General features: G+C 43.6%; 1 protein-coding gene across 2 annotated transcripts in view; it reads right to left on the reverse strand.

Moving 5' to 3' along the window:
* The window catches only part of DTNBP1 (dystrobrevin binding protein 1), a 115,397-nt gene extending 99,035 nt beyond the window's left edge, over window positions 1-16,362 (reverse strand). For both annotated transcript variants that reach the window (XM_019498464.2, XM_006270619.4), the window contains exons 1-4: window positions 16,212-16,362; window positions 14,655-14,705; window positions 12,723-12,773; window positions 1,529-1,589 (exon numbers count right to left, since the gene is read on the reverse strand). In XM_019498464.2, coding sequence (XP_019354009.1) covers window positions 1,529-1,589; window positions 12,723-12,773; window positions 14,655-14,705; window positions 16,212-16,267 — 219 coding nt within the window. In that variant the 5' untranslated portion in view covers window positions 16,268-16,362. The remainder of the gene's footprint in view (window positions 1-1,528; window positions 1,590-12,722; window positions 12,774-14,654; window positions 14,706-16,211) is intronic.
* Between the last annotated feature and the right edge of the window lie 2,566 nt (window positions 16,363-18,928).

An 18,928-nucleotide genomic window follows, 5' to 3' on the forward strand; every position in this document is an offset into this window, starting at 1 on the left:
AGATTCAGCTGTCTGTTCAAAAGCCCTGCAAAGTTCATTTGAAGGAAGTGTTTCATCAGAATGTTTCCCAACAGCTCTAATACATACGCTGTATATACATACAAGAAAGCTTATATGAAGGCAGGATATTCTGTTTGGAGACACTATTCAATGACTATCACCTCTGCAACTAGAAACTGCTAAAAATCTTTGCTAGTCAGAAATAAAGCTACCTGTATGTCAGCTTTAACACTCATGATGACTTTATAATATATTTGGAATAAGGTCTTTGCTAATTTACAGTACTTTTTCCACTTGCCTAGAACTACTTCCCCTTCTATTCCATAACAGTGAAGAATTAATATTTACCTGAATTAAAGAACTATTGTTTTATTACATCCTCTTCTTTGCAAATGGATTGTTCTTAACAAGAGGTCCCCTTCCCCACTTACTCCAGAAATGATGGACTGACACTTCTATTTCTATCCTGTCTGTCATGTAAGACCATATCCAAAGTTAAATGAGTATTCCCTTTATCCCCTCAGTTAATAGGAGGAACGGGTGAAGAAAAAGACCCTCTGAATCCTTTAGAGTGCCATTTTACTACAGTCTTCACTAGTGTAAGCATACTAGAATCCCCGTGTCCAAGTAATACTTCTGAATGACCATCTTTAGACTCTCAGAGAATCACTGCTGGCCAGTGCAACTGACTGCTTCCTAAAAAAATCATAGATGCTGGCTATCTGGACCTGTGATTTTTTTTTTTTTATTTTTCCCCCCCCCCCCCAAGAGAGCAGCAGTATTCAGTCAAACCCCAAGAAATCTTGGGTGAAGGTCTCAAGTGAAATGAGCTTTAACAGTACTTAAGAGTTGTCATGCGAGTGCCAGTATGAAGCCATGGGGTTTAGGTTGTAGCCATGTTGGTCTAAGGATATAAGCAGACAAGGTTCCTTGGGTGAATTTGATATCTTTTATTAGACCAACCTAAATGGTTGGAGAATAGTTATTAAGCAAGCTTTCGGGTTCAAAAACCCTTCGTCAGGCTAAGGAAGCTGCAGCAGTTTGTGTGTGCTCTTCCTGGATGGAATGAAAAGACTTTATGAAGCCATTGCATTATTGTACCAGGGTCATTAAAAGAACCTTTTGACTCAACTTTATCTTCTCATATGAAGATGCTCTAGAATCCAGACAAAGTACCAAGCACCACAGTTCCCAAATGCATAAGTAGAACATATGGGACACAACTTCAGATACAAACTATGCAACTGTTGTAGAAATATCATATTCTTCAATTCTTACTATTGTTATATTATAAATTTTAGATGCAATTAGCATTTCAACTACATTACTGGTAGACTAAGCTATGATAGATCTAACAAAACTGTGGGGGGGGAAGAATTCTAGAAGGTCTTGATTCAACAACTGCTTGTTAAATACTATATTTAAAAGCACACAATATAACAATTTCCCTATCTGTCCAACTACCAGTACTTTCTTTAAATTTTTTTTCACATATTTTTAAAATGCACTAACAGAAGTAAAAAATTACCTCTCCAGCCTTTGCACATTCCTTGGCTCCTCTATGAAGGGCTGCCCACATATCTTCATACCTGAACAAAAAGGAAGATGAAAGTCCATTTGTGGTTATACTCTCTCTAAATTCAGATCCAATTTAAAAAGTTCTGGTGTATGTTTATGTTTCAGTTGATCACTATGTGTATACATGTGGCAGTTTAATACAAATTGTAACTAAGTAGTATCAAAAAGCCCAAGGCTGAATTGATAAAGTCTTTGCAGGTTAGTCTAAGATGTAGACATTAAACAGAGAAACAACTGGACACACATTCACTTTTGATTCAGGAAACGCAATGGCTCAGGCCAGAAGCCAGGGAGAACTGGAGCATGGCTCTTTGGCACACAGCTAGCATAGCCTGTGTGTGTGCTTCCTCATCTTGCTGCCCTCAAGGTCTCTGGAATTTTTAGTCCAGACTCACAGCAGCAGGATTCTGCAGGGTTGATCATTACTTCCTGGAAGCAGGAAAAGGCACAGGCAGGGGCTCCAGGATTTGTAGTCCACAGTTGCAGCCAGCAGTAAGTTTGAGCAGGAGGAGGATTGCTTAACGCCCCTCCATGGCCCCAACCCTCAACTCAGGTTTGCCTGGAGTGTTTCCTGCCTCCTGCCCACCCCCCACCAATCCCTTCTCTCCTGAAGCAGACAGCCCAGTCCAGGGCTGGAAAGCATGCTGGGATGCTGGGGGACTGTGATTTAACTTGAACCAGGAGCTGAGAGAAACAAACAGGACTCAACAGACACTGTAAATAGACTTAGAAGGTTTAATTTTTTTTTTTTAAATAAGCCTATAAAACTATATTGGATTAAAAATTTAACCCAAAAGCACAAATTTACAAGTTGCTTAAATAATCTGGCAAATACATCCTGAAGAAAAAGAGGAGGTAATTGAGCTTTGACAAAGAACTATATTAAACTAAAAAATATCAAATTTTATATCTAAAATATGTTCTATTTACTATTCCTATGAGCATTAGCAAATTCTACAACCAAAGAAATAACTAAAAACAAACTCAAACCATTTCATAAGCGCTGCTTGATTTTATAAGTCAGATACATTTTTAATTTCTCCATCCAGTTGTTACTAAGACTTTAAGATTCTCTTGGTAACAGGATGCAAAAACCATGTTGGATAAAAATGAGTGAGTGCCAAGTAATTTGATCCCCAAAATTACAAATCTAGGGGAAAACAAGGACATGGAAGACCTGTTCTTAATCTTTACAGTGCCAATTCAGGGATGCGGCTACTACAATTAAGAGGCACTATGATTAAAGACAAGAAAGTAATTTAAGAAGGGAGAAAACAAGAAACATGGTTCCTTCTGTTGTAATTTCTTCTGTATGCTTCTGTAGACAACTTTCAACTGAGAATGGGGATTCTCTCACCACTAGGTAAAACCAAAATGAATTATTCCCACCACTAACTGAAACCATTTATACATGGACAATGGAATTTGATTTAAAGATGTGGCAAGTCCTGTTTGATTTAATATAAATTTCTTACCACTAACTCTTGAAGTTAAGTAACTGCAATTAAATACTATGAAACCAAAGAAAGAGTTTATCCTGGTTACTTAAAAATAGATATTCAACAGTCCTAAACCAGGCAAACTAATAAATATTAGCGCTCTTATTTAAACTAAATTCCACTGTTAGCTAGCGTTAGCTTATGTCCCTTCCGCAGGGGTATATGGTCTCAAACATGGGATGTAATGGAGGAAGCTGTTAACATTTTGAATCATTACAAGGTTTTTGGTTATAGCCATGCTGGTCTAAGGACATAGGCAGGTAAGCTTCTTTGGGCAGATTCCTGAAGAAGGGTGCTTGTGCCCAAAAGCTTGCAGATAACCTTTTTTCCAACTACTCAGTTACTCTAATAAAAGATAGATATCGCGTATCCAAAAAACCTTGCCTTGAATCACTACAGGGTTTTAATATACTACAGTTTTACTTCAAGAAAGAAATTAACACTAATTTTTCAGCAGTGTGTGGGTTTTTTTGTTTTGCTTTTTTACAAAGTCCATTTTTACCAGTTATGCACAAGTCCAAGTTACTAGTTGTGCTCTTCAAACTGAGAAACAGGAACAGAATTTCTCCTGGTTTGCTCAGTTTAGAGACTTATATTCTTTCATGATTTTACTTAGAATATTTACTCACTTACCACACATCCCTTTTCACCCCAAAGCAAACCTCCAAAATTGGGGGTGGAGGGGAAGGGGTGCCTGAAGTGAAGAAGCTGATATTTTTGGTGCTAGAAGCTAAAAGGAATAGACAGTGCAGCATGCAGACAGTGGCTGCTACTTCTCTCTGGCTACAGCAAACAAAAGGGGAGGAGTTCTATGTGAATCCTCTAACAGTCCCCAAGGAATCTGCACTAGCTATTAGCTTAATATTGTATCGAACCCTTTCTACAGGCCACGTTTGACCCTTTCGATTTACAGTAAAGAAGTCAGTCTTGCAGAGATGGGAGGAAAATGATTCTCAACCAGAGTGCCAGGGCACCCTGGGGTGCCACCAGATCCTTTGAAAGATGTCACAAGGTGTGAGCAAATGAGCAGAAAATCTAAGCAGGTAAGACAGGTTCAGGCTTGTCCCTGCCTGGACAATCCCACAAACACCTTCCCGCCCCTCCCACTACACTGTATAAGGAGGTCAATATAAACTATAAAAACCGTACATTAGTTTTTGAAATTGTGTGCCATTCAATTCAAAAAAGTTATGGAGGGGTGGCTAGAGTTCTCAACCTTGTTGGACTCGAATCTGGGATCAATTCTAGCTGTTGCCCTGCCACAGCAGGACGTTCCTGCAGACTGTATCCTGGGATGCCACTCATCCTGGGCATTCTGTGCCACACAGCCATGACTGGAAAAATCTGTTTGTCTACAATCTGCCTTCCAAAAAACAAGATGCATATCTTTCTTGGGGGCATACCTCTTTCAGTAAGTTGGCAAAATTTAAAATTTCAGTTAGTGATCATCCTTCATTGCCTTAACACTCATGAGTTAGTCTTTTCTGCTCACCTGTATGCATAGATACATTGTATAGTCAACAACACTAACTGTCTGTACTGACAATCTTTCAGAATACCTGTAAGAGCTCTGACAAGACACCCTTTTTATTCCAAACTTTAAGCAGAAGCCAGTATTCAAAAGACTCCAAATATTCCTCTTTTCTATATTAAAGATTTCCACTTCTCAGAACGTGCTTTTTAAATTTAAAATTATTCTGGGTAAAGTTTTAAATGTAAAATGGTCAAAGTGGTTATTGTTCTTTCTTCCTATAACACTTTTACCAAATTCAGACAAGAACCACTTATTTAAACTACTTAAGCATTGCCAGATAAATAATTAATTCCCAATGAGCATAAATATTTTTGTAAGTCTTTGCCCATAAGAGTAAAATTACCAAATGACCTTGCTATACTTGCACACAAAATATCTTACGACTCGCATAAAAAATTAGAACATTTAGAAAGAAGCTATATCATACTAAGCATAAAGAACAAGGTTTTCACTGATAAGTGGAGACAAATTCTTTTTCAGGATGTTTTTCCAGCCACAATTATTCTCCTCTGTGAAAAAACACAGAGTTAGTAGAAATTAATTTCAAAAGAGTTGATTCTAGAATCCTTAGAGTTGTTTTAAATTAACATCTCTCTTTGTAAGAAAAAAAAAAGGGGGGGGGGAAAGGATCCACTTTTCTGAGTTAGTTGATATCTACTAAAATATCAGAAGTATTGCTTCTTTGATCCTAAGTATTCTTCTGCTGCCAGGTGTTTCTAAAGTCTTACAGCCTGCTCCATTAAGATAAAGATCACAGCTGTGCCAAATGGGTAACTTAGGCAAAAGGATCTTGCTGTATGATCAAACACTCTTGTAGTCTCTTTGTAAACCCAGGAACAGTCTAGTCAGAAAACTATTTGCAATAGCTTTACAATTTACAACTGAAAATCCTATGAAATGTTCCATATAAAGCATTAATCGCAACATGCCTGGAATAGTACAAATTAATAAAGCTGTAGTCCAGTCTGTCTTAAAAAAAAAAAAAAAAAAAGTGGAGGCAATAGATACCATTCTACAGCTAAAAAGAAACACCAATTCACACAAAACAGGAAGCTGCCCTAGGAACCTCCCCTAACTGACTTGAACATTTAACTAAATAACCAAGAGAGATAAGCTTGTGAGCTATTTCTCACTAAGAATTGTGTACTAAAGGACTGCCAAATATCTCCAATGTTTAGTTAAGGCACTAGTAATCTTTTAATAACATGAAGAAAGAATTATTCCATGAATAACTTCTTGCGTGAGCTTGGATGTTTATCCCCACAAGAAGCTTCATATTGTGTTCCCATTTTAACATACTATTTACTTAAGTACAGCTTTGGCTATTATTAAATTTTTACTGTCAGAACCCATTAATTAGATGCCTATAGCCCAGAGGAGAATTGGTATAGCCCAGAGGAGAATTCCATGGGTTTGATAAATATGGCATAGTTTTGCTGTCAATCATTCTGGTGGCAGTAACTAGGTCATGGAGGAAAATTCTGCCATGCCTGAACCCAGTAACCAAATGCTACAGTAGTGAAAAATTACAGTTTAGAAAAAGTTCCCGCCACTCATATGCAAATTCACATTATTATTGACCAGTTTTAAATTATTCCTACGTGGCGACTAGCGATTGGCTTGCTAGCCATATAAAAGTTAAGAGCAGTTTCTGCCCAAGTTGGAGAGCTCTGAGCACATGGGAAAGTAAGGAGAACTCTAAACACGTGAGAGAGAAACTTTAAGGAGAACTCCTCTGAGCATCCGACCTAGCAAATCGGAGAGCTCAAAGAACACCTCAGAGGCAACTTGGTGGACTGATCACCTACCAAGGACAACTCCCCGTCACCGACCCAAAATTTAGATGTAAACCGACGACTGCTGGCCCAAATACTTCTGCCGACCGACCTAATGAACCCTGTACCTGTTTGCAACTGTAATCCAAGTCAGTTTTCGTCCTGCACTGTGACCATCAGCGGTGTAAGTAAAGCAATCTATTTGTTGAACCAATACGCTTCGGTGCCTAGTTCCTCTCCGTCGGTCAAAAAGTACCCGCCCGCTGTTTCGGGCTGCTGGCCACAGCCCAGCCTTCCAGCCTTGCCACTTGACTGCCACATTTACAACCAACAAATTAATTTGTTAATTTAAATATAGTGGTATTTGGTGATGAGAAGCAATTTTGTGAGTGATATCTTTAATTAAACCAACTTCATGATTGGAAAAGTCTTAGAACCCTAGCAGATATTAAAATAATAGTGCAATTTGGATCTGAGATTTTTATGCCCCATCCCAAATACTAAATGTCCTGCCATGGCACATGTGCATGGCACAACACGCAATGTTAGGGATGGGGCATGAAATTCCTCAAATCCCAATCGTGCAACCCCCAGAGTTAAAACTGAACTGGGGGCTTCTCCCAGCTCAGTCCCACAGATCACGCAGCAGGTAGCTGTATCCTGAACTCCAGGGTGTCCAATCCCACAACACAGCCAAGCATAACAATCAGGCATGGTGCAGCACTGGGTCTAAAAGCCTGGGGCATCGACTGCCCAAGATCTCTGGTGTTTCACGGCATCTTTAAAAAGGGTTAGAGGGGGGGCACTTTAATTAGGGCAGCTCTGAGAGCCACTCTAAAAGCGCCTGCAAAGTCTCATGTATTCAGTGTCCTGCACTTCAAAATTGAGGCAGGGCACTTTAACTAAAGCTTGTTCAATGAGCTTTAATGTGGAACCTCTTTGTGGCTGGTTTGCCATTTTATGGACCTGCAAATTGCAATTTGCCACACATTGAGCCAATTTACTGCATGATTAACATGTTAATTGTGCCATAAATGTAACACCTGCCAAGCCTTTAGACAAGCTTTCAAATGTAGCTCATTCTTCTGAAGAACTAAAAAGCTTTTCAGAAGTTGTTCAGTTCTTCAGAAGAATGTGCTGCATTTAAAAGCCTTACTAAGATTATCCCAGCCCACCAAAAATCCTTGCCTTTCATGTTTCCTGGACTGGGGGGAGAAGGAGGGCGGGGGCAGAAAGCAGAAGCTCAAAGAGGGAAGAGAAGCCCAGGGACCCTGGCAGCAGCAGAAGCCTGATGAGAGGAGCAGCACTTGGTCTGGGAGCTTGAGGGGTTTACAAGCTAACCTCTCAGGGCCCACACGTGGCCAACAGGCTGCCAATTTGACAGCACCATGTCATTTATTAATAACTGGAATGAGAGAGACAATTTGACAGCTTAGGAATCAGCCCTTTTGGACAGCCATGATGCAAACTAAAGTCTACACAGTAGGGAGCATAAGGAGCTCCAAAAGTCTTTAACAAATCAAGAGCAGAACCTCCAATAGCAGCTACTACTGACATGGATTTGAATGACCTTTCAACAGGCACTCAAGCAAAGAAATAACTAGGAGTAAGCTAGAGTTGAAGATATTATGCCAGATTTATTTTAAAGATCTAACGGAATCTGAGGGGCTTAAAATATCATCTGATGTTTTCTGCAGTAAAATATTTTGTCAAAAAAAACATCTAGCATAATGCAAAATAACATGATTTTTTTCTTGCTGAAGATGAGACCAGATGTTTTGCAGGGGACAAGACAATGTTAGAGAGAGATTATCGACCTGGAAGGGTGTGGGCAGTGGGGTCCCGCAGGGCTCGGTCCTTGGACCGATACTCTTCAATGTCTTCATCAGCGGCTTGGACGAGGGAGTGAAGTGTACTCTGTCCAAGTTTGCAGATGACACAAAACTGTGGGGAGAAGTGGACACGCCGGAGGGCAGGGAACAACTACAAGCAGACCTGGACAGGTTGGACATATGGGCAGAAAACAACAGAATGCAATTCAACAAGGAGAAATGCAAAGTGCTGCACCTAGGGAGAAAAAATGTCCAGCATACCTACTGCCTAGGAAATGACCTGCTTGGTGGCACAGAAGCGGAAAGGGATCTTGGAGTCCTAGCGGACTCCAAGATAAACATGAGTTGTCAGTATGACAAAAGTCATCAGAAAAGCTAATGGCACTTTAGCGTGCATCAGCAGATGTATGATGAACAGATCTAAGGAGGTGATACTTCCCCACTATCGGGCACTGGTCAGACCGCAGTTGGAGTACTGCGTGCAGTTTTGGGCGCCACACTTCAAGAGGGATGCGGATAACCTGGAGAGGGTCCAGAGAAGGTCCACTCGTATGGTTAAGGGCTTTCAGGCCAAGCCCTATGAGGAGAGACTGGGGCACCTGGACCTTTTCGGCCTCCGCAAGAGAAGGTTGAGAGGCGACCTTGTGGCTGCCTATAAGTTCATCACGGGGGCACAGAAGGGAATTGGTGAGGTTTTATTCACCAAGGCGCCCCCGGGGGTTACAAGAAATAATGGCCACAAGCTAGCAGAGAGCAGATTTAGACTAGACATTAAGAAGAACTTCTTCACAGTTAGTGGCCAAGGTCTGGAACGGGCTCCCAAGGGAGGTGGTGCTCTCCCCTACCCTGGGGGTCTTCAAGAGGAGGTTAGATAAGCATCTAGCTGGGGTCATCTGAACCCAGCACTCTTTCCTGCCTATACAGGGGGTCGGACTCGATGATCTATTGAGGTCCCTTCCAACCCTAGCATCTATGAATCTATGATTCTGAGATGGGAGGAAAAAATAGGTCAGAATGTTTTTTCATATACATCTCAGAATCTCTTCAGAATTAAATTGCTCTCCCACCTGTGGTATTTCTAACTCCCCATCCCACATACTTTGATTGCCCTAAAAATGGCTTCTACAAGCTTTTTACTAGTCTTTCTACTAGTTAAGTAAGAACCCAACACAGGGCACAGATAAGTGAGCTTCAATGACACAAATAATTTGTATAACTTTAAGGAAAGTACATTACAGTACTACAGGATTTTAAAGTGTAATACAATTTATTTTGGTACTAGCTTTGACTGCTAACTTTATATTGCCCATGCAACCTCATCTCTACCCCCACAACTCATACACGCATTATCATACAGATTCTACTTACATGTTTACATACTACCATTCCATCTCATTCACAAGACCCGTAATGCTCAGGGTTGAAACAGAGGTTCAATAGTTTTAACATTTTGATTCAGTTAGTAGCTCCTGCCTTCTGTATTGCATACAGTCAAAGTCTGCACACAATTCAAAATCTCAACCAACCTCACCTTGCCCAACTTTTCATCCAAAGCAAACTCACCACTATTCAAAAGACATCAGTCTTAGCAATCTCTTCTTAGCAACAGATGCAAAATCTGCCAACAGATCTCCACTGTTAACAATCGGCACCCCCACAATGAACCCATGGATCCCATGTGATATTACATGATCCAATGGCACCATATGCCCCATAATAACTACATGGGAGAAACCAGACAAAACTATGCACCAGTCCTTTTCACTTTTTTTCTGTGAGAGTTCAGATAGACACAAAGACCAGTAGGAACACAGTTTTCTGACCTCACCAACCTTGCACTCAGAGAAATTAAAAAAAACCCCAAACAACTAACCTTTAAAAGACAAACTTGGGAATACAAATACATAAACTGTCTGGACCCTAAAAGCCAAAGACTGAACACTGATATTGATTTTATAGCATATTGTAATCTACCCTAGTGGTGGCCAACCTTTTTGGCAGGTATGCCACCAGTAAGCCCCCACCTCTCCTTGAGTGTCACTCTGATCCCTGTTCCCCAGAGGTATTCCTGAGGCCCCTGCTACACGTTACATATATTATGCAATTCACTGGTTAACCATGCAACAAATTTAAACTGGTCACACGTGGAAAGTAATTATCACACCATAAAATACAAAGAGAGCCAAACGGTTACAAAGTTAGTGCTTGAAAATATACAACACCTTTTATAGCTGGTTTCTATCCAGTTTTAATTTGAATGTGTTTGCCCTGATAGCGTTTGTGCTCTGGAGTGCCAGAACAATAGCAGGAGGGGTTGAATTTCCAGACATGCAGAGCGGAGTGGCAGCAGGACACTTCTCAGAAAGGAGGTGTCATCAGCAAGACCCAGGTCCTGGCCCTGCAACCACTGCAGTTTCATACAGGGAATGAAGATCTAAACCCTTAATTTGGCAGCAGCTAGAGTGCCAGTGAAGTCTTCACCTGGCTTTTGGCAGTGACTCCTCCTCTTGCAGAACCGTCCTGCTGCCTTTCCACGCAGCTTAAGGCTCGAGCCCCCTGCCTCCATTCTACTGCGTGCCTGGGATTCACATGCCACACAGCAGTTGCCCATAAAAACATGTGCTGTGGGTTGGTCACCTGCTTGATTGCTTTGCATCTCTTGGACTGAAAATTAAAGTCACACACAGGAGTCTTTGGCAATGAGGGTCTCAGGGCTAGGGGGTCCAGGTCCCTTAACAGCTGTGATAGCTTTGTTATTTTTCTGGCCAAGGCTATAAAAGGTGTATTTACCCTGTGACAGCCTCATTTAAGTCACCTTGTGGGGCAGCACCTCAAGATACTTTCAGTGATGGGTTCGCCATATGCCCAGCAACAGCTTCAAGGCTCACACTTCCCATGGAACAGAAAAATCAGGACCCTGCCTTCCTAATAGGGTACTGTCTTCAGTGTCATAAACTCTGTAGTAACTGGTACCTCCATGCCCCAAGATGGAACAGCACTCTGGCATCTGCATGACCTCATAACGTGGCACTTTCAGAGCCCATGACACTAACAAGAGGACTTGCACCCTTGGGCAACTGTATGCCAGCGAATGCCTGAGAAGTGTCACTAGCATAGTTCTGAAGCAGCCTGCTCCCCCATCACTAAGCAGCCTTTTCCATGGGAACTCTCTTAATGGGAAGCCCCTAGTCAAACCCTCACAGCCCGTGGGGGGCACAATTCAGGTCGGTGTGATTCCATTGGGAAGTGGGATGAGGTGTCCCCAGGGTCTCACTCTGAAGCAGTGGTGCATGACAGGATTGTAGCATCATGATGGGGTACAGCAGGGTTGAGAACTCCTTGTGGAGCAGTGTTACTGGAACCCCAGGTATGGGCAAAGCTGGGGTCACCAAGGGGCCCCAGGACTGTGTGGGGTGGCACCAGAGCACATGAGGGTACATAAGGGATGCCCAACTGTATTTCTTGGGGCATGGGGCAATGACAGGGCTGGTCTCACTCTAGACTCCCTGGACTCGCAGCTTGCTGTGAATAGGTAGGTCCCAGACTGGAACTGTCAGGCTGGGTTAGTCCCAGGCAAAAGCATAACTATCAAGTTTGCTCTGGGAAAAACCTCCCAGCACCCTGAGGGGTGTGTGGAAAGTAGGCTGACAAGTCCTGAAGGCCAGGGAGAGGAAAGGAAGGTAGTCAGTCTTACCTGTACTGAGGAGGCAAAGACCTGAGTGGTGCTGTTTTTGTGTCCTGCACTGGACTACACAGGGATGTTTCCCCCCTCCCCTCTCTGTAGCCAGTTCTTCCCCTCCATCCTTCTGGCTGGCCAAGTGCAGGGCTTCTCTCCCTATCCCCTTTCTCCCCCTCATCCCAATTAGGCACATAGCTGTTTCTGCCCAGTCCCTCCAGCTGGGCTGACTTTGCTGCTGAGCAGGGTACAGGATGGTCTCCCAGCTGGGACTGCACAAACCTGGCAAGTGGCAACATGCCCTTCCAACCCCAGACCTTCCCCACCCCTCTTCTTTCATTTTGCTTGCAGTCTTCCTGCCCCAACCCTCATGAATACCACAGACAGCAGCTGTGCATGCCACAGCGTGGCCACGCCTAATCTAGCCGATTCTTTTTCTTTTGTCCTACAGGCAACAGTGACCTTCTTCCCTTTTGATAGATCCTGATCTCCCATTAGTTGGATATCTCCTTCTGTTAATCATTTGTCTACTACCCCTGAGAATCTGTCTCCCCTCCAATTTCAAAGCCCTATGCACTGTTTTTAGTCATCCTGTCTGAGTCTTCCCTCAGACCCAGTGAAAAAGACTTTGCATTCAAAACCTTGTCTATCTTTATCCCAACCATGCAGTTGGTACAATAAATGATATCACTCATAAAGATCCTTACCTCAATAAGAAAATTACTATTATTTTCATAATCTTAATTGCTGTCAGTTCCCCTATAATATTTAGACTGTGAAAAGAAACCATGAAAGACAGATACTATTATGAAAAAAAGAGGAACATACCTGCTGAGTAATTCCAGTCCAGCAGAAAACTTTGGCAAAAACTCAACACTCCTATAAAATAAATCATAAAAATTACAGGAGTTAAAAAAATAATAACCAATAATATTGCCTGATCATCTCCAAGTTAGTGCAGGATTGTTTCTTACAGAAGTAGGAATCTTTAGTATGAAAAAGAGAGAGGTCATGATGGGGACAAGAGAGTGGCAGTTTTCAAATATTTGATACAGTACAGTATATTGGAAAAAAATGTTCTACCTTGCCACAAAGGCCAGAACAAGCAGCAATGTGTTTAACTACAGCAAAAATAGATTAGATTAAATACCAGGGATTAGGGGGAGGCCACAAAAAACCAAACAAACAACATCAACAACAACCTAACTCTCATAAAAGCAGGAGGACAATGAAACAAACCAACTAGAGAAATTATGAGGTTGGGTATGCATCTATCTGGGATGGTTCAGGAATAGTGAATCCTATCAGCGTACAAGGAGTTTGACCAAATTAGGTCCTTTAATTCTATAAATGTTACTCATCATGTCAAAACCACAATATCCAAAACAATCAATCATAATGTTTTAGTGTAGGTTATAAGCACATGTAAAGAAGGTACTTTCCTAAAATTATTATTCCACCTCTTCCCATCAAAATATTTTAGCCTTAGCCTACATGATGAACATGTACCAAGCTTTTAGTTGCAAGATGATTTAAGAATACATATAAAGACTTCCAGCAAGTTACAGTTCACAAACAGTTAAATTGATTTAACGTTAATAACTGATAGATACATATATTCCTCAGTTTAATAAAGAAGTGATATAAAACACATTCAGCACATTAAAACACATTCAAACTAAGCTGTATGTACAATGTATTCCAGTTATTCACTCCAGATAGGTACATAATTTTCATAATATAATGCTATTACCAATTTACATTGGAAAAAGGGTGGGAGGAAGGGGGAGAGAGGGTTATTTACAAAGCAGCTTTCAGCCCCACTGTCTACTTTGTAACTGACTGTACTTCATTTCTCTGCACCAAAAACAGAAAATAGGAAGCAGCTGTCAAAGGGCTGAAGCCTTGAAAAGGAAGGTTGGTGAAGAAGTTAGGCACTTTCAGGGCTGCTCCCTCTCATTTTCAAGGCTTCTGATTGCAGCATTAAACTGATTATTAAGAGCCTTGAAAATGAAAGGAAATAGTCAGTTCAGGGCTGCTAATACCACAGTATTTACAGGTCTGCGTACATATTGTAAGCAATGTTCATTAAGCATATACATTCAGGTAAATGCCTATCTTAGTTTAGATCTGTTAAGCTATGTGCTTAACAGATTAGGCAGTAACTACAAGAGGAGTGTCCTTTTCCATCAACAGCTATTATAGTAATAATGTTGGGAAAAAGACAGATACGACTTTGCATTAGGAAACACAGCAATTGACTTTCACCAGATTCCTGGAGGCAAATCTGGAATTCTCTTCTGAAATACTTTTTATTATAACAACATTGTATAACAACATTGTTTTAAGCCTGCAAGGTTCTTCTTTCTGTTCTGAAGCTAAAACCTGACAAATCAGGAAATAAACACCACAGTGCTTAATAGTCACAAAAGTACTGCAGTTCTTGTCATACAAATGCACTGGAAATGGTTAATGCTGTAAAACAGAACACATCAACTAAGAGGGCCAGTGTTAAAGCTGGCTGGCTGATCTCAAAAAGCATGAAGTAAAAAAACGCTATCATGCTAAACACTGCCCAAGCATGGGGATGTTTGATTATCCAAGGGAGTCAAAGTCACATAACCCACTGTGTGTCTGTCTACTACAGGAAGAGTTTAGGACACTCTTCCTATAGTACTCATACAGAAACGATGTGTTAAACCATGTTTTATGAAAATAAAGAAACGAGATAGAGCTCTCCATAAAAACACATGAAAATACCTCTGTTTGCTTTCTTTGACTTCTCTCGATTTGTCACCCAAAGTCTTCAACCTATAAGGTCAAGCAAAAGTATGAGACTCCTGCCGGCTGACATAAAAGAAATGTGATTCAAAAGAGCATCACCTCTGGGTGCCTTTTAACTACCATCTGACAGAGACAAGCAATTGTTCTACTCAGGTTGGTCCTGGAGAGGGGTGTCAAAGGCACCCAAAGGGCTTGGAAGCACAGAGTAAATGGGGGGCACAGGCAAGACATCCCAGGCCTGGGGGGTAGCAGTTAGGCTACCAAGGGGCCACTGCCCCACTGTGGGGGTTTCTGCTTTCCTTTGTAGTGGGGGACATGGCCCTCTCCCCATGATCTCGAGTGTATATTGACGTTTTACAGAAGTGGGACTTTGTTTGCTGTGGTTCCCCTGCTTTACCTGTGCCAGATTCAGGCATTAGGTCTTGTTGTGTCAGGGCTGAGAGTAGTCTTATTGTAGGGTTTAGATCAGTGGTTCTCAACCTTTTTTGTACCAGGACCCATTTGTAAACACTGATGGCCAGTCCCAACCCAGTAAATAGTTAAAGTAGAAAACAGTCCCCTGGCCCTGCTGGTGCCCCTCACTCCTGGTCCACTGGCCCACACCCCCAGCGTATGGGGCATGGGGCGAGTGTGTGGGACAGAGGGAGCCCCAAGCAGCCCCTCACTGGCTGGAAGTCTGCCATCCTGCAAGGGAGAAGCTACCGTTTCCCATGTTTTTCTCCTTTAAAGAAGAATCCATTTTTTAAAGTTGGTCAGTTCATTTTTTAAAGCTTGTTCACGACCTTTTCATATATTCTTGCGACCCACGGGTTCAAAAACACTGGTTTAGATGAGGGCTGTGTGGGATGGTCTGTCCAGGGCTGACCGTGCCTCAGGCAGGTGGCTGAACGAGGTCTTGGGAGGTCCCTTCCAGCCCCACCTCTCTCCTCTGAGATGGCTGTTCATACACGGGACTCCAACAGCCACAGCGGTCCAATAAGCCACAGTGCATCTGAGGCAAAGGGCATAAGGGGTCACAAGGTGTGGGTTCAGAGCAGGGGTGTAGGTTGTAGCCGTGCTGGTCTAAGGACATAGGCAGGCAAGGTCCTTGGGGTAAATCCGATCTCTTTTATTAGACTCACTAAAATAGTTGGAAAAATTCTTCTTTGCCAGCTTTCAGGCACAAACACCCTTGCAAAAAAGTGAAGAAAGCTGGCAAAGAAGAATTTTTCCAACTATTTTAGTAAGTCTAATAAAAGAGATCGGATTGACCCCAGGGACCTTGCCAGGGGAGAGACCAGGCGCTGGAAGGTGACCTCACGCCTGGTTTTTCAGCTTTAAAAACCCGGGCATAGGAGGAGAGCTTTCCTCCCCCCTTTCCTTTCTGGCGGGGAGGTTGAGGCCCTTTTTAATGCCAAACCTCCCCCGCAGTAACGCTATCAGGCATTGCCCCCACGCTGGCACAAGGCGAGGGTTGCCCTCTCCCCCCCGCCTGGGGGTAACGGTCTCAGCACCCCTCCCACCGCGCGCGCCGCGCCCCGCCCCGTGACGCACCCGGAAGCGAGGTCCTGCTGGACGCTCAGGAGCCGCTCGCGCAGAGTCTCCAACATCTTCCGCCGCGGAACTGACCGGAGCACGAGCACCGAAACGCTCCCCACGAGACAGGGGGCGGGGTCTCAACCCTCGCTTCCGCCTCGGGCCCCCACGCCCCGCCCCACCTGTCACAGGGAGAAAGCAAGCCCCACCCCCTTCCCCACGGGGGTGGGGTTCCGCCCGGCCTAAACAGACCACGCAGTGACGTCACGGCGTAGGGAGCTCGCGTGAGTGCGAAATTGGAACCCACCCACCTCGCTTCCCGCGTGCGCGCGAGCCGCGTGTGCGGATTGGCTGCTTTAGGTTCTGACCCCGCCTCCCCGTCCTAGAGTTGAAGGGCTGGGAGGCTGCTGGGTCTGGGCTGTGGCTTGCATGGGGTGTGAAACTACTGATGTTTAGCAGTGAGGGTACAGCCCTCTGGGGAGCCTCGCACTGGTGCTGTGCAATGGCAGTGCTGTGACAGGAGCCACCCTGGGCCTTGCAGCAGCCAGGTAGAAACCAGTTCTGCAGCTGTTCCACCTTTTCAAGCCGAACTTGGGAGCTGGTTGTGTCTGTCTTATAGCTGCCATGCAAAATGTGTGTATATGTGTATACAAACACATGTACATACACCCCAAAGCCTTGGCTGGGATGATCTAGTTGGGGCTGGTCCTGCTCTGAGCAGGGAGTTGGACTAGATGACCTCCTGAGGTCCCTTCCAACCCTAATTTGCTATGATTCTATGATATAGGTAATATGTAACATTAAACAACTGTACCTGACAATTGTACCCTGGTTGTTCTTAGCACATGACAATTACACTGCATGTATGTCTGGTCTCCGTTTATTGTGCAATTTGCTCGTGGATTGCATCGTCTATGTAATGTGTGGCAGGGGCCTGTGACTCGCAAGATCACACCAGATGTTTCAGAGGAAGGTGTGGTGTTAAAACTGCTCTGACCTGCTGCAGCCTTCTTGGGTTCTTCGCAAGGGACAATCACAGAATCTCAGAAAATTTAGAGTCAGAAGTGACCTCAAGGTTGTCTAGTCCAGTGTGTCTCAACCAATGGCCAGTCTCCACCCAGTGCCCCTCACTCCCATGCCCCCAGGCCATAGCCTCCCAGTGTGTGGGGCAGGGGGGACTGGCTGAGAAAAGACTGGGTTTACAGGCAAATGGCTTTTGTTTTATGTTAACCCCTTAGAGGGCTTGAGGTGTCTACCAGAGGGCTGAGAAGCATCTTGTTTGTTTGAGTTACGTAGGTAATTTAGTCTTGAGCCCTGCTGGGACAGGCTCAGGACTTCCTTAGAGAACTAGTAACGCAGATGTCCTCTGATAAAATCCTACATGAGGCCTTAAAAGATTAAATGAGAGGAAGGGACCCAGAGAATTAAATCCAGTAAGGGATCCTGGAGCCTAGAAAAAGGCTGAGACCCAAACCAGGAGGTCCCAGAGCCTGGGAGAGAGGTTGTGTTTGAGACCAGGGGCCTGAGAGTGCAGGGGGAGACTGAGGAAGGGACCAGGGGGTTTGAGGGCCCAAGGGAGCCCAAGCATATAAATAGTCATGACAATGAGAGAGAACATCCGTGAGGCTTGGGGCATGGTGTAGGGGAGGAAAAGGAGCCATACAAGTTGTCCCTAAGGCTACAGGTGCTCTACAGTAGGACCAGGCAGCCAGACTGAGAGGGACATATGATGGCTGGATTTAGCCTAGTGTGACCTCTGAAGAGACCCAGTGGAAATTTATTGGAATTAGGGCTCACTCTAAGGCCTGTTGGCATCCAACCCGAATCAACTTTAATATTAAAAACAACGCATAGCAGGCCAGGAATCTAGGGAGAGTGACAGAGTCCAAGCCGAGCAGGAGCTGCAAGGCCACCTAGGTATGTCACAGCTGCCTCTGTGGCAACAAGCCTTGTCACAAGTTCAGAAATTGGACAGCCCTAGTTTAAGGTTTTAAGATGACCTACTGGGAAGGAGATAGCCCTTCAGCTCTCAACGTTTGTTCCTGCCTGAGGCAGAGCAAATGGAAAAGGAACCTTATCAAAGAGAAACCACATGGAGTAATACATTCTCTGTCATCAGTGCTGTCTGAAACTATGTGCCTCTCCCCACTCAAAGAAATAGATGGCAGATGAGCCACTGGTAAGGTCATTTTCAAAAGTCTGCAACCTGATGTGAAATCCTGCATGTTACAAATTCTACAAGAGTCTCTAGTTCTTGGTTTCAGATAACCAATTATAGATGTGAATTGGGCTCCATAAGACTTAAGGCAGCACTGTGCAGAGAGATCCCACGCTAGCTCAGCGTGCACCAACTTCCAAACTGGTGTGAATGTGTCCGTGAATATGGCATACTATGTCTACAGACAGATATCACATTTGTGGGGGGCGGGGAAGGGAAAGGGGACAGGGGCAGACCATTTTCTCCAAGGACAAAGTGCAATTGTTCACATGTCCACATCTGTTATCCCGGGACCAACCCTAAAAAGTTTGCATAAGAAGTGCAGACAGTTCTAGCTGTTCGCTAAACCCCAGTGGGAAGGGCAATGTGTATACACGTCAATCCCTCAACTTTTCTGTTCCAGGACAAACCCAGGCACAACAATTGTGATGTCTGTTCTTAGCCAATATAAGCTAAGAAACCCTGCTTTTCACAGAGCTAAGTAGACAGTGCACCGTTCTATACTTATGAGGCGTGT

The sequence above is a fragment of the Alligator mississippiensis genome, chromosome 3, assembly GCF_030867095.1.
Source record: "Alligator mississippiensis isolate rAllMis1 chromosome 3, rAllMis1, whole genome shotgun sequence".
Lineage (NCBI taxonomy): Eukaryota > Metazoa > Chordata > Crocodylia > Alligatoridae > Alligator > Alligator mississippiensis.